The 15206-nt window shown below is 36.6% G+C and overlaps 1 protein-coding gene and 1 long non-coding RNA gene across 18 annotated transcripts in view; one reads left to right on the top strand and one right to left on the bottom strand.

The window, feature by feature from the left end:
* Window positions 1-3653, top strand: part of LOC133217175 (uncharacterized) — a 121281-nt gene extending 117628 nt beyond the window's left edge. The window contains exon 3 of the long non-coding RNA XR_009726816.1: window positions 3570-3653. This is a non-coding gene — a long non-coding RNA (uncharacterized LOC133217175). The remainder of the gene's footprint in view (window positions 1-3569) is intronic.
* The window catches only part of CACNA1D (calcium voltage-gated channel subunit alpha1 D), a 185296-nt gene that overhangs the window by 68490 nt on the left and 101600 nt on the right, over window positions 1-15206 (bottom strand). For all 17 annotated transcript variants that reach the window (XM_061362357.1, XM_061362354.1, XM_061362364.1 and 14 more), the window contains 7 exons: window positions 10949-11036; window positions 10262-10288; window positions 4805-4965; window positions 3992-4217; window positions 3643-3850; window positions 1493-1613; window positions 337-451 (listed from right to left, as the gene is read on the bottom strand). In XM_061362357.1, the coding sequence (XP_061218341.1) occupies window positions 337-451; window positions 1493-1613; window positions 3643-3850; window positions 3992-4217; window positions 4805-4965; window positions 10262-10288; window positions 10949-11036 (946 nt within the window). The remainder of the gene's footprint in view (window positions 1-336; window positions 452-1492; window positions 1614-3642; window positions 3851-3991; window positions 4218-4804; window positions 4966-10261; window positions 10289-10948; window positions 11037-15206) is intronic.

The following is a 15206-nucleotide window of genomic DNA, read 5'->3' as shown; positions in this document are numbered from 1 at the left end:
AACTGATTCCACAGGGAGTTGTGCACTGGCAACAACAGATACATTCTTTTTGTAATTGCACAATAAATCTTGCTGTTGCAATGTTTAAATATCAGTTGGCTTATCACTGTGTCCTTAATTCACTCTATTTTCCTAATTACTACCTAACTTTTATCTAAAATCATATTAATTTTGTGTTATTTCAAAGTCTAGGTAAACCTTTTCAATATTTTCCTGAGCCAAATAAATTTTGAAGAAAGTAAAGACATTAATATAAAGTAAAAAAATCCTTATGAAGGAATTCAGTACTGTCCTCCTTCCCTCTCCTGCTTATTCAACAAGCCCATGCTATTTTACCTTGCATTCTTTTTCCTTTCCTTTTCTTCAGCTTCTTCTTTCTGAGCTGTATTTAGACTTTCAGCATCTGCCAAGTTATCCACAGCAATGGCCAAGAAGACATTTAGCAAGATATCTATTTCAAATCATTTTAAGGACATTAAGCTTTACTATATTTGTTTGGTTTTTATTAGCAGAAACACTGACAATGTGAAAGATATAAAACGCGTATTACCAACCTACAGCATAGAGGTTTGTGATGCTTAAGCGCAGAGCAAATAACACTCATTTAATGGACTAGATTAATACTGGGTGTAAAATGAGCAGAGATCCTGATTTTAAAATAGCAGAATACTTGACATTTGTTTTTGTCAGTGAAATCCACCTTTATGCTAGGCTGAGCAAGCTTCAAATATGAAGTCTTGTCTATTAAAAGTGAAGACTGTTCAGGCATTTTGAAAATTCATTTTTATAATACACTGTCTTCTGGTCTACAACAATCTATATAAAAATCTGTACCTCAGTCCATATCAGTTAAGTACCAAACTTGATATAAGTACTGTATAATACAGAAAACAGAATGGGTTTGCCCTTTTATCTCCTCACAACCTTTTACAACTTCTCGGAATGACACTAGTTTCTGTCGCCATATGGGACCAAGGAAGCATTTCCAGTACACTGAAGGCAAGAAAAAGGAATGTTTTGGCAGACTTAATCCTAACTGACTCAACATTTCTCCATGCACATTTCTCTCATCTGGTCCCTGCACTATACAGTGAATCACTGGCTCCACTGTCAGTTTACATCAGAATTAAGAGGGCTATATCAAGCGTCAGAAATAGGATCAGGAAATTACTGACACTGAGATCAGACTACATTCCACGCATTTCAGAGGCAAAGAAATCAAATAGAGACAAGCAAGTAGAATAAGGCTGCCTTCCCACTGGAGGAAGTAAAAAGAAATAGCTCTGGTTTCTGCCATTGTGGTGGCTGGAGATAGACTCAGAGATCACTGCAGTCTTGCTCGTTAGGCAATAATTTTACAAAGCCTGTATAAAGGTTTTGGTGAACTCAGGAAGCATTTGCATGTCCACTGCAATTTACTTCCTCCTAAAATAATTTTGCTTATGTCTGTGGCACACAGCCTCATTTGTAGGTTTTTGAGTGCAAAGGATACAGTTACCACAGATGAAGAGGATAATGAAATATATACAGACTATCATGCCTGATGATGATGGGCCACCATAAGCCATTATGCCGTCATACATAACAGCATTCCAGTCTTCACCTGTTAGAATCTAAGAAGCAGATATATTATTAGTAACTCATTATCAAAATGAGCAACAGAGAAATAAGTTTCCTTTGACCACAGCTCACAATAAGGCTAACCTTCTGTATACAGAAAGCAATACCATAACCTTTTCAAGCACTGTTTTAAAATTTCCATTTAAATAAGCATATCATAGAATGGCTTGGATTGGAAGGGACATTACAGATCATCTAGTTCCAGCTCCCCTACCATGGGAAGGGACACCTTCCAGTAGACCAGGTTGCTCAAAGCCCCATCTAAGCATCTCCTGAAAGCTTGGATTTAACTGTACTAGCTTTTATTCTATGCTATGCATTCACATCACTTAACTTAAAAAGCAAAAATAATAAAAATTGAAGCCTATAACTTTATTGATTTTAGCATGCAAAAGTTAGAGCCTTGATTTTCAGGAATGCCACATATGTAGTAATGCCTGCAAATGTTCACTACTGTTGAAAAATCAAATTAATATATGTTTTAATGTTCTCTTTTTTTTTTGAAATAGTGGCCAAAGTGTGGGGTTTTTTTTCTAGTATATGCCATTTGTTAGTCCTGCAAATTGGTCTATCCAGTTTCAGTTTTTATGGGGACTGGCTGCCTTTGCATCATAAATTATTTAATACACATACCGCACACACTACTAATATACATAGTTTTTGAAATGGAAGCAATTTTAAACTGAATGGAGCTCAATGCTGTGGAAGAATTACATTACTCTCTTATTAGCTATTGTTTTACATAATTTCACTGAACTCTAGAAGAATCTTACAGAAATCTGTTGATTAGTTGAAAGGATAATTTACAATGAGGCAACTCCATTTTTTCTGTACAACAAAAATTCTGCGTATTACAAAGCAGGATACAGGGGCACTTCTAAGTAACTTCTTAAAATTACCAGGTCAATCGTCATAAAATATGTAATATTGACTCTCTTTCAAAGTAACTAAGTGGTTGTTCAAGAAAATAATATGCCTGCCAAATTCTGAAATCCAGTTTTGAAGAGCTAAATTTATCAAGCTGATTTGCATAGCTGTTGAGCACCCAACAGGTTGGTTGGTCCTGAGTTTATTCTGAAACTGAAGGAAGCCTCATGCCTTTGAAAATGAGGCAGCCTAAATTCTAAATAAAATCCAACTCAGTTGTGTTTGAAAGTACAGTCTTAATATTTAAAGGAGCAATGTCGGGTCAAAATGTGGACACTTTTCCTCTTAAGGGAGTTTCTCATTAAGATCTCCTTATTTTAAAATTATGTGGAAAGATTTTTAATTTTTTTGCTTTCTCTGAGCAGCCAACAAATGAAACCTCTACCAAAGAGATAGGAACTTGACACTAAATTGAGTCTTCCAGGGTCAGCTTTAAACAGCCACCTATAATGTCTGAAAACATTGTGGTAATGTGCAAAGCTGAATGGGGAAAATGGCTAGAAAGATGAAAACAATTAGCCTAATTCCAGTATCCAAATTGGGAAAAATAAAAAAAAGCATCATAAAATAATGAAAAGTAAACTGCAAGAATGGCCCTTTTCCACAAAGAACAGACAAGTTATTTTAAATTTTAATAAACCTGACAGTGTCTCCTTAAAGAAATTAAAACTTGCTTTTATATTATAATGAGTGATATGGCTCATATGCAAATATGCACTCTTACAGTGTTTCTCATTTTTTCCTGCTTGGGAATAGCTGAACTTTTATACAGCTGATAAAGTTAAAGAAAACAATTTGATTAAAATAAAAATAATAACCCACCTCTTTTTCTAGTCTTGTATTTGATGGACAAAGGAGATTTAATTTTGTGAAGTAATATGACAGCTATGTTGCATACATAGATCAAGTAACACATGAAACAAATGGTACAAATGGTGCAGAGCTACCAGAGTACTGAATTAAATGAGCAGAATGCTACTGAAAGTAAACTGGATAAATAGTATTTGTGATTTTATTTTCAGGCAACATGATCACTTAAACAGTTTTGCTGATCGTCAAAGGTAAAATGTTTCATACAGGTTGAAAGAAAGTTACCTGGAATACAGTTAAAAGAGCTTGTGGAAAATTATCGAAGGTGCTCCGTTTTGTTTGAGTTTCATCAAAATTAAATTTGCCTCCAAACAGCTGCATTCCAAGCAACGAGAAGATTATGATGAAGAGGAAAAGCAGAAGCAACAGTGAAGCAATGGACTTCATTGAGTTTAACAAGGATGCTACCAAGTTGCTCAGGGATGCCCAGTGCCTATAAATTAAAATGCGTGTGTTAACACACACCAAAAAAAAACCCAAACAAACCAGTAAAAGAGCAGAGCATGGTGAAGTATTACAAAAGAATTGCTGACCACCCTTCAGCTATCCCTAAAGTTATCAGTATTAATCTTACCTTGTTACTTTAAAAATACGCAGGAGACGAACACAGCGAAACACTGAAATTCCAAGGGGTGACATAATTTCCAACTCCACCAAAATGGTTTCAACAATGCCACCACAAACAACGAAGCAATCAAAGCGGTTAAAAAGAGAAACAAAATAAGCCTGTAGGCCCAAGCTGTACATCTTTACTAACATTTCACAGGTGAATAAAGCCAGAAGAACTTTATTTGCGATATCTGAAACAAAATATTAAGAAAAAAACAAAAAGACATTCCTGAATTGTTTCATAGATTCCATTTGTGTTTTCACTTATTTGTACTATGATTTCTATACTAGTTCACAGCCTTTCGTTAAAGGAAGTGCTGTTTTTTTTAAAGTTGGACTGTATTTGATGCCTAAATGGCAAAAGCTACACAAGGATGTGAAGCTTCCTGCCACTTATGAACTAATTCATCTTTCCAATCCACTGTGCAATTCATGGCTGCTCAACTCACAGCTTGAGTCCACACCGTAACTTAAACAGAGCCCACAGCATATTCTGCTGTGCCAGTAACTATTTGCTTTCTCAACTTTCAAGCATGGTTTAACAATAGAAGTACAGGTATTTACAATTCAGTATTGTCAGGTTTTAGCTGGTATGCCATTAAGCTGTGTTACAGTTGTGGAAATCAAATACATTCAGTCATTTCTTGTATCTCCCTTTGGCTGGGCTGAGTGTCTTTCAGGACAGCAAATAACAACAAAATGGCAAAGTACAACAGTAGCTACTGATAGAATGCAAATACTCATAGTCAAGAACAGGACAAGTAATTTTTAAATGTACCTTGGATCTGGGTCAGCCAGTCAGGTTGATTATAATGCTCCGATGAGATAGTTAATGTGTTCAGAAAGACCAGGACAATAACGAGCCAATAAAATGTAACAGATTTTACTGCAGCTCTACATTTTCTCCGATTAAATCGATTCCAGCGACGCCAGCGTCGACTGAAAGTTCAAATAAAAACAAGTTTATTATTATACAGAAAAGATGAGTTTAAGGAGGGTTTCTTCTGTGTAGAAAACATAGTGCAAGTACATATGTGTGAGCAGGTGTATTTTATAGATGTGCGTGCAATACTTCAGATAGTTGCGTAAATTATTACCAGTTGAAAATTAGAGAGTAATAATTTGTTATTCCTTTGTTACATTTCCCTACAGATTTTCAAATGTAGACCTCAACTTGTAGAGACTCTAATTGTCTGTGACATAACTAGACTAAGCTGCATTTAACACTTCACTACCAAGATACAGCTGTCTTCTCAGGCCCCATACACTTAATAGCAGCATAGAAAAGCCAGTGAAGCAACTCAGAATTCAAATTACATTTAGCCTGAAACATAGGCTTTGAGTTTAAACACAGGCACAATTCTGGCAGGATTAAACAAGACAGGGACATTGAGGTCAACTTTAAGAAATCTACCCTATAATGTGTTAGTAATCTCAGTCAGTGACTCCTAGAGGTTTCTGCTTATGTGCCTTGAAATTGTGTCAGTGGGCAAATGTTTGTGGAATGACCAAGAGTGACAATCAAGGATAAGTAAACAGGCCCCATCTAGGTATGAGCTGGATTCACAAGTGAGGGTATTAGCTTAGCTGTGGACTTGGTAAAACTAGATTTAATTTCTCTGCTTTGCTTCTGGGAACTTTAGCAAACCAATTAGTCTCCCTGGGTTGTATTTCCATTTGTGAAACAGGAAGAAAATAAATTGCTGGATCATAGGAGCAGAAGGATTAGGAAGCAGCTGATATTGCCTAAAAGGGAGGCATATAAAATTCACACCCACAACTACAGCTGTGGACTCAGATAATAAAATTTAAGAACTGAAAACTGCTTCATCCAACATTCAAGGGACAAAGCAAGCACAGACTCCAATGGAAGCTTGACCTAGCCTTAAAATAGGAAAGAACTGAGAAGAGTGTGCATGTATAAATTTCTTCCTCTATTTTCACTATCAAGCCAGTCTAGCATAAATCTGTTGTGATAGAACGCAGTGGGGTCTGCTCTCTTTGCTCTGCCCCCTGCTTTCCCTTTTGCCAAAACTAGCCTAATGAAGTGATCCAGAACTGAGAACTGACTGGTGAAAAACAATTTATTTTTTCTAGGTTGCTTTTAGCATTACCATATCACAGAAGGAACATGAAGAATGAGTGGGTGAGATGGGGAAGGGCACTGAAGCCCTTTTGGCAGTACCAAGACATCGAACTATGGCTTTTGAAAACTGCTACAAATAATTACATTAATTTCTAAATCCTTTCAGTGCCTGAATTAGCAGGTATTGTATTTACTATTTTGAAAATCAGAAATGCTTTACATCTGCCTCAGAAAACAGGACTGATATGCAATAATATCACCATAAATATGACTGAGCTTGACACCGCATTCAAGCTTTAACTGAGTTTTCTTTATGCACCTTAAATTTGTACTTGTAGTACTGGAAATTAACACTAGTTTCAGATATCACTACAAAGATGATTCAAGCCTTTGCAGTATTCTAACCATATAAAGGAAAAATATCCTGTCCTGACCTAAATCAACACAGTATTCAAGAACATTCTTATCTTGTGAGTACCCTGTGAACCATGGCCATTGTTAGGATGGCTCACTCCCTGGGTAGGTAAAACAGCCTTTTTATACAGCCTATCACTGAAGTCAATGAGACAAGAATATCCCTGTGTGGATCTCTCTATTCAGAGGAGCCAAAAGCAGGCCCAAAGCATATTACTTGGAGCCCTCAGAAGTCAAGAAGGTGCTTTTTTTTCCCCCCCAAAGGTCTGTAGAATCTGACAGAATAGTATAGCTAAGCGATACATTTATGACAGCACTGCCAAAGGGTGTGCAATGGCTGCAGTGGCACTCACATTTGGAAGTATATGACTAATATAAGCAATGTGTAAAAATTAGTAATATGACTAATATGTAAAAAGACTACAGAAATAAAACAAAAATTCAAAAAGGAGAATAGGAGTAATTTTCTACCTTCATTAGATCGGTACAAGTAAAGAAATAAACAGTAAGCAGCAAAGTGAATTAGATGGCCTGTTGTGCCAGAAAACCTGTGGCTATAAAAGACAGGAAAACAAATTACACTATTTTCACTGGACACTGTTCTATTTTTTTTGCAACCACCCCTCCTAGCTATAACCAAATAGCATAATTTTTTTCTGGAAGAGCAAAATGTACCCTTTTATTTTTAAAAGGAATTCCATTTTGACAACTTTGCAATGATATAACATTGCTTTCATGAAATCTAACAAAAACATAGAAGCTGAATAAACATTAAAATCACAAAGGACATTTATAGTTGACATAGTTTTGTTACAACAAACCAAATTACGTACTGCTTTTGTTCTCATTAAATAATCATTTTTTGTTCATAACTATTTATAAGAACATCATTATTCTTACAAATGTGTTCCCAGTTTCACTTTCATTCGCTCAGGTATTCATGTGTAGCTGGTCCTTTAGGTACCGGCTCTTAAATTTGAATTCACATATGGGAAATCCAGTCTTCCACTGAGTCTAACTGAACTCAGTGTGAGTCAGTCATGCAGAATCTATGAAGTTTATTTGTTTTTTACTTGCTATTTATGTGTGCTTGTGTATTGATACCAAGTCTATGCATGGGTAGGAACATTCATTTTCAGCTGATTTTGCATCAGCAACCTTTCATTATAACAGTATTTTTCTAAACTGGACTTCCTGTTTAGAACTACATGCAGAATCCCTATATCTGTGAAGCAGGCATGCCTCGTATTTTCAACTGTAAGCTTAAAGAGAAGTAAATATTAATGCCCAAGATGAATTCTTCTGTAACTGTGGGTGCTAACATCTATGCAGAGACTCTAGATTTCACCATTCTTATTTATCAAATATGGGACAGAAGAATTGCACCAGAGCAGTCATTCACTGTGAAAAAATAGAAGCAGATGAGGTTATTTTTCCACTCCTCATTTTTTTAGTTACAGGATTCAGGGCATAGTACTAGATTTGTAGCATGACTTGAAGAATAAAGTGTTCATTTAATCAAGTGGTTGCCCAGAGAGGTTGTGGAGTCTCCTTCTCTGGAAATATTTAAGAGCCACCTCACAATCCTGAGCAATCTGCTGTAGGTGACCCTGCTTGCTCAAGCAGGGAGGTTGGACTAGATGACCACCGGCGGTCTCTTCCAGTCTCAGCCATTCTGTGATTCAGTGACCATACTGATAAATGAGGAAGTGAATTCTGAAAAGAGGGATCCTCACAGAGGAAAACATGCACAAATCTCTTCAACTAGCAGATCCCCATCTTCCTCTAATCATTGCTCTGTTGCATCCATGTCAGGAGAAAAAGCAGTTGTTCTAGTACCAAAAGTTTCCAAATTCCACCTGGAAGATTACAAATATGCAGCACAGATCATATTTATCCATATATATCCTAGCATAATGTGTGGTTAATATACACCTTCACTTAACAAACTGGCAGATAATTGATGTATCTTGCCAGGATGTAATTCCTTTGATCAAGCACCCATCTGACTGTATAGAAACATCCTTCTAAGGATTAACCTCTTTCTTCACTTTTGGTACAGCAGGTAGGCTAGCTTGAAATTAAAAGCATTTTCTATTTTGATCCAAAGGCAAAGATGTTTACAGTCAAACCAATATCCCTGACAAGCCTGATTTATTTTACCCTGAAAGACAGTGTACTGCCATTGCAGAATAACATTCCTGAGTCTAGAGCAAAGATCAGGATAGAAGAGTGAGAATTAGACCAAGATTTAGCATTTGGCTTAGAATGCGCTAAGTCACCCTTGACCACTGAACACAGCCCATTACCAAATTCAGTTTAAGTATGACTGAAAACTTCCAGCACCTCCAAATGAAAGACACCAACATCCCGTTGCTGAGTGTAACAACTTCTGTAAACAGATGCAGCAGTGTTCCCTTTTTTCTACTATAATGGTAACTGGAAGCAATGGCAAGAGGAATTTCAGACCATTAGCACACTGAATTGCTTCTCTTTATCAAGCTAAAAGCAGTCTCACCTAGTAATTCTTATGACGGGTTAAGCTCAAAGGTCCACATGGACATAACTGCTTCATTCATTTGGTGTAGCTAAGGTCAGTTGGTGTAGCTAAGGTCAGTTTCTGTAGCAGAGGGCATACAATAAATTATACAGCTTTTATAACCATTGATAAAACTTCTAAAAAGTTAGTTGTGCATTCATTACAACCCTAAATAGCCAGATCTCCACTGGTTGCAGTGTTCAGCAGAGTGAGGCACATTTAGATGCTGTCACCAGTTTGCTGGGTGAAAGGGATGACAAAATAAACCTTGATCATAGCATCACATGAAAAAACCTCTCAGTGTGGAAAAGCACCAGTCAACTGTTCCCTGGAAGCTCTTCTCCAAAAAAGAAAGAAAGCTATTCAGAAGGAACACAAGTCCACTCCAACTGCTTGCAGCTGGTCAGCACTGGTAGGTCATTAAACCTAGTAAGGCTAGTAGAATAAACCTGGGCTTGCTACCTTCTTGACTGCTGCAAGGAGAATACACTGCTGTTACCAATGAATTACCTGCTAAGCATCCAACACTGAAATAAGTTTTACTGAGGTTAAAAAATTAGAATGATGCCAGATGTTGCCAAATCTTCTTAACTGTCCCTTTTCATCACTGAAAATTTTCTGTGCAAATTATTTATTCTGTGGGTTGTCTGCAGCTGTAGAAGTTTTTTTTTGCTCTTCAGGATTCATTAGTTCTACCACTTGATTACCTACCTTAAATCACTTTTATTTTTTTCCTCCTTCCTGGAATAGCCTAACTTTTTAAAACAGAGTGTACCTTCTATGCTTTCCATTATCCTTTCTACTTACTAAATATACATCCTATAAGACTGGAAAATAAAATCAAAATAAGGAAACCTATTAGTTTTGTACTGGCACATCCAGTGTCAACATTATGAGGACTACTGATTCTTAGTTTTTCTGGTAACCCTTTCTGCAATCATATGTGAAAATAGAAGCTCATATTCCCAAGTGTTCCTAGTAAGTGAAAAGAAAGCCACAAATATCAGCAAAGTAAATCAGGGAGTTTGATTTTCAAAAGTGTTCATGGATACTTTACTCTCATATTTACTGGTAACTGTTAGGAAGAATTTTCACACAGTAAAATTTGAAGTAAATAAGGAATAATTACATGAGATCATCATGATATGTACACATTCACAAAGAAGAAAAAAAGCAATGGAGAGGAAAATACTGACCTGAACTTGGATTTTGAGATGGTTTGACTAGAAGAAAGGGAAAAGACATTTTTAAGAATGTATAGAACATAATTAACACAAATTTGTTCTTTTTGGATTTCTGCAAATCAATACACTGGAATTATATTTACAAAAAAACAAAATTTTAACAAAATGCATCATGAATGCTGAAATTCTATTATTTATTTTCTGAAATACCATTCCTAAAGCTTTACAAATTTTCTAAGTGAAAGGAAGCCTCCTTTAAAACTAAGTAAATAAATTGCTTATGTAGAAGCTGCTTGGATGTCATGAAAAGCTGAGCAAATAAATACTGAACACCATGAGATACAGAAACACTCTCATATATTCAGTTATTGCCTAAAAAATACATATTCTCCAGATCATGAACAATTTAACAGGAAATGCTTCTTTTTACATGTCATAGCAGACTTCTGTTATTTTCTTTTTATTATGGACATTGCATTTTATAAAACGCTTCAGGAAACATGACCCACTAGAAGTTTAGTTGAATTGTTTTATAGCTTCTACATTGAGAATTTCAGCAGAAAGGCAAAATAAACCCAAGCGTCATACAAAGCTTGACTATTTGAAAGCAGTTTTGGCTGAATAAACAACAGGGGAAAACAATCCTTTTGTATTTTGAGATGATGAGGGTGAGTACTTGAAAGCAGCCTGTGTACTCACCATAAGCTCCCACAGCATGCTGGGTTCTCTCCTTCTCCACTAACGTTTTCCGTGTTCACTGATTCAGTTTCACTGGTGGGCATGCTTGCTGTGAGGAAACAGAAATTGCTTTAGATTGATAGCTAAGAAAGCTTTACACAGAATGTGATCTCCTGTTCTACTGCAATAAAGCCTGTCCTTTTTACAGGTCTAATAAAAGATTTATCTTTAAGTCAATGGAAATATAGAGGGGGGAAAACATATGTCAAAAGGTGCTTGGAAAAGATGAACAGCCAAAGTTCTCAGTACTTCCTAGGGAAGCACACTACTTCCATTTTTATAAAGCAAGCACGAAAGAAAAACCTACTAACAAGAAAGCATAAAATTAATGTTGATGGTTTATACAGTAGAAATACCACATAAAGTAGGAAAAAAATTAGAGGTGGAAGATGTACTGAAGCTAGAACAGCTGGAACAAAAGATCTTACAGGTATTCTGGGCTGAACCTTTTGCTGCTTTGATGTTCTTTTTGTTTGTTTGTTTTGCTGGGGAGAGTTTAAGCCAATGTCTGTGTAATGAGAGCACTGAAGGCAGAAGGGCTACAATGCCTGTCTCTGTTAGGGGTGTACCACTATCTTGGTAACATAAACAAGGCTTGAAGCAGACTTAATTACATCCTAATAGAAGTGAGATTTGAGAATCAGGCCCTGAATTTTCTGAGTTGTCTAAGGATCAAGTACAAAGTGAGAACTGTTAGTTTCTCATGTATTGCCTCAACACTGACAGAGACACATGGAAGTGGTAGATGGTAGCTTGGTTTTCATCCCCGCCAGTTACACCCAAATACAGAGACTGACAGGTCTATGTGGGCTAAATGTTCAGTTGTTATTTGCAACTGCAGAGAATCTGTCCCATGAAATGAAATGTTAAACACAGAACTGGCATAACAAAGAAAGATCAAAAATGTTCATGTAGGTGTTTGAATAAATAAGGGGCTTTAGGCAGTAAGCACAAGAAAGCTTTCTTTCAAAAGGTCCTTCTGTTTTGATGATTCATTCAGAATATTACTGAAATTGCATGCTTCTAATATCATGCTTCTCTTTATAAATCAGTTTTATAAACTGAACATTGATAATCTTGTGTGCACTTCACAGCTTACAAAGTTCAAAAGTAACTTCATTCAAAAGCAAACCATCTTTGATGACATCCAAATTCAAGTATTAAAATTAGAAAGGATTTAGAGAAAAAAAATAATCTAAAACTATTTCAGACACAGTCTAACATCTTCAGAACTAATATTTTTTATTAAAAAATGCCAGGGTCTTTAGCATTAAATGCAGGGAGTTTCCCTGTCTGGCAAAGAACTGAAGCATCTGTCTTGTGCTGGGTGACTTACACGCTATTAGGAAACACAACATTATAGCCACCTAACAATGAATATTTTAGCACCTGTAATGGGCAACTGCAAAATATGAATGCAGAAGTCTTGTTTCATACACTGCCATTAAAAGCTGTCACGAAAACAGCTTCTTAAGTACTACATATGTGCAATGTGTCTCATACTTGTGTTTCAAATTTATCAACCCTTTCCTCATTTAAAGGGAGTACCTAGAATCCAGTTCCTCATAAATCATCAGTGTCACACAAATGCTGTTTACTTTAATACATGCCAAATAATTTTTAAGCCTAAGTGTAAAGTAATATAATCTTACTTCAAGACTTGATGCCTTAACCTCCACAAAGAAATGCCAGCCCTTTTTGAACATGACTGCATAAAGAAAAACAAAGTACTAAAGAAAAGTCTTGATCCCTACTGAAGCCAGTGTCAGTTCTGCTGATTATTAAATACAGCGAGACTGTTGATCTCTATTTCAGATGGTTCTACTGCTCTAACTCTACTGGTGTCTTAAAGGTGCTATGTTATAAAAATGAAAGGGGAAAAAAACCCAACGCATAAACAGTTCCGTTCAGACATTAGGACTATCATTCATCTATCATTATATTGTAATTCATATGCCAGAAGGAAAACTTGACAGAAGAAAGGCCCCATGTGGAAGTCTAGCTCCAGAAATGCTAGCAAGTCATTTTATCTTTACCCAGAGAAAACAGCAACAGCACTGCATGACTACTTCCACTCTCACTAATAAAAGCAAGCTGGAAAAGCTTGAAAAGACCCAGTTTCACGACCACAGCTTTTTAAGGGGGGTGTTCGTTGGGCAAAGCACAGCACACAGGATAAACTTTTGAAAAACCAAGTCTTTGAGGTAGTCGAACAGGAAAACAGAACAACAACAAAATCCCCAACGAGACAACATTATCATTGCAAATTCATCTCAGATATTCCTAAGTCTGCTGTATGACCAGAAAACACATCAGGAGGAAATGGTTCACTTCTGCCTGTGAAGCTCCTTGGGGTAAATCCAATTTAAGGAGGGGCTACCTGGAAGATGTTCTACTTGATACTGTAGTGAGGTATCTGTTTTCTTAGTGCAGATTTAACGTTGATACTATCAACAATCATTCCCCTTTTATAGACAGCCCAGTGAAGCTCAATATAAGGTTGAATGGTTGCACAGAAGTGGAAGGAGAGTAAAATTATCAGTCTTCATAGCAGAAGCATCACTGAACAAACTGCATCTAGCCTGAAGGATGACACTGTGAATCTTGGGAGTGGTGTAAAATCTACAGATGTGGTACTTTTAAAAGAAATAGAAGTAGAGATAACAAAAAACCTCAAAATATTTCGGGTGGGATTTCTAATCCAGTGGTAGCCTAAATCCGAGCCACTCAGATCAGTTTAGTACTCTCACAAACAGAGAAAGAAATAGGACACCGATGTGTACTTTGGAAAAATACTACTCATAAACGTATGCCTGCCCTGCAAGATAGAGGTGAAACGAAGTCAGTACACACATGCTTGAGAATGCTTTTGATAGATAAGGTCAGGCACTAGCAGCAAGACAGCATTTGCAGCAGACCACAGCAAGTTTTCAGCCAGTTCCATGCTATTTCGCGACTGACATCAGAACCCAAACCTGCTCATTTAAAGGCTGTGTTGAAACACACACCCAAAATAAAACTGTAACTACTTTCAGTGATTTCTATGGAAAAATGATTGCAGCCTATAAAGCTGTGTGAGCTATTAAACAATATATGTAACAGTTGCACAAACAGTTTCAAGCACACTCAGTATTTGTAGAAAATGAGTCCATTGGTTCCCAGCAATTTCTGAGTTAATATTCTGCCTTCCCTAAAGTAACTGGATCAGATTTGTCAGCCTCAGTCTGAGCCACAATAGTGACTCTTAGGACAGCAAGGAATTCAGCTGCTGCAATAACTGTTGTAGGTAGGATTAAAAGTAGACCTCCTACTTGTCAAAGCAATACGTTTACCAGTGTTAAAAGACTGCAAGATTTGAAAATAACTATTGTACTCTAAAACCCCTGTCCATCTCCACTGTGGGTGGGAAAGCATTACAGAAACAAAACCATCAACAACAAGAAGAGACACATTAAAAGCTTGTTATGTTTTGTTAGATTCTACATTAGAAGTATTATAAATAAATAATATTATAATCACACTGTTCTAAAGCTTATATTACAATCCATTAATAAAGTATGTAAAGTGTTTTGATTACTTCACACATGAATTTAAAATAGATTTGTGAAAAAAAGAAAACCTATGCTTCAGTAAGAACAGTCACACACAAAAACAAAACAGTGGAAATTGAAACAGATTAAAGCCTATGCTTTAGGAAGGTAGAGCACTGCAGCAGCACCAGTGTATTTCAAACATGCATTTAAACCAGCAGGACTGCATGCATGAGAGTCTACATGCCAAAGATGTATATGCCTTTGTGGCAGAAAACACATATGATGTGTGCTTTCAAAACCTCACACATCAAATGCAGTATCAGCACAAAAGGAAGTTCAACTGCAAATCCGACCATGTTTTACCATGTTTATTGGAAGAACGGCCAAACCATCTAAGCCTGCTTTTCTTCTTTTCTTCCATTAAGTCAGCCAGTGTAACCCCTTCGTGTTAAACACATGTAACCCCAGGAGGGACACAGTAGATGGCAGCAGTGGCAACGCAAAAAATAAAAAAGTGCCCATACATACAGGCAAGGTTAGGCAAAACCAATTGAAATTACAGGCAGCACAACTGCTCAGAGTTCAGCCCCTCACCTCTCGCTGCTTTTTTTGCATTTTGAGCTAAATTCACAATGCTTTGAAATCACTGGAAGTTTTTTCATTGACCTGGGGGTAACTAGTTATTG

The sequence above is a fragment of the Neopsephotus bourkii genome, unplaced genomic scaffold (genome assembly GCF_033783945.1).
Source record: "Neopsephotus bourkii isolate Nb327-2 ecotype Australia unplaced genomic scaffold, CSIRO-AGI_Nbou_v1 NB_1120, whole genome shotgun sequence".
Lineage (NCBI taxonomy): Eukaryota > Metazoa > Chordata > Aves > Psittaciformes > Psittacidae > Neopsephotus > Neopsephotus bourkii.
Note: the sequence above shows the minus strand (reverse complement) of the source record. Positions and strands in the feature narration are given on the sequence as shown.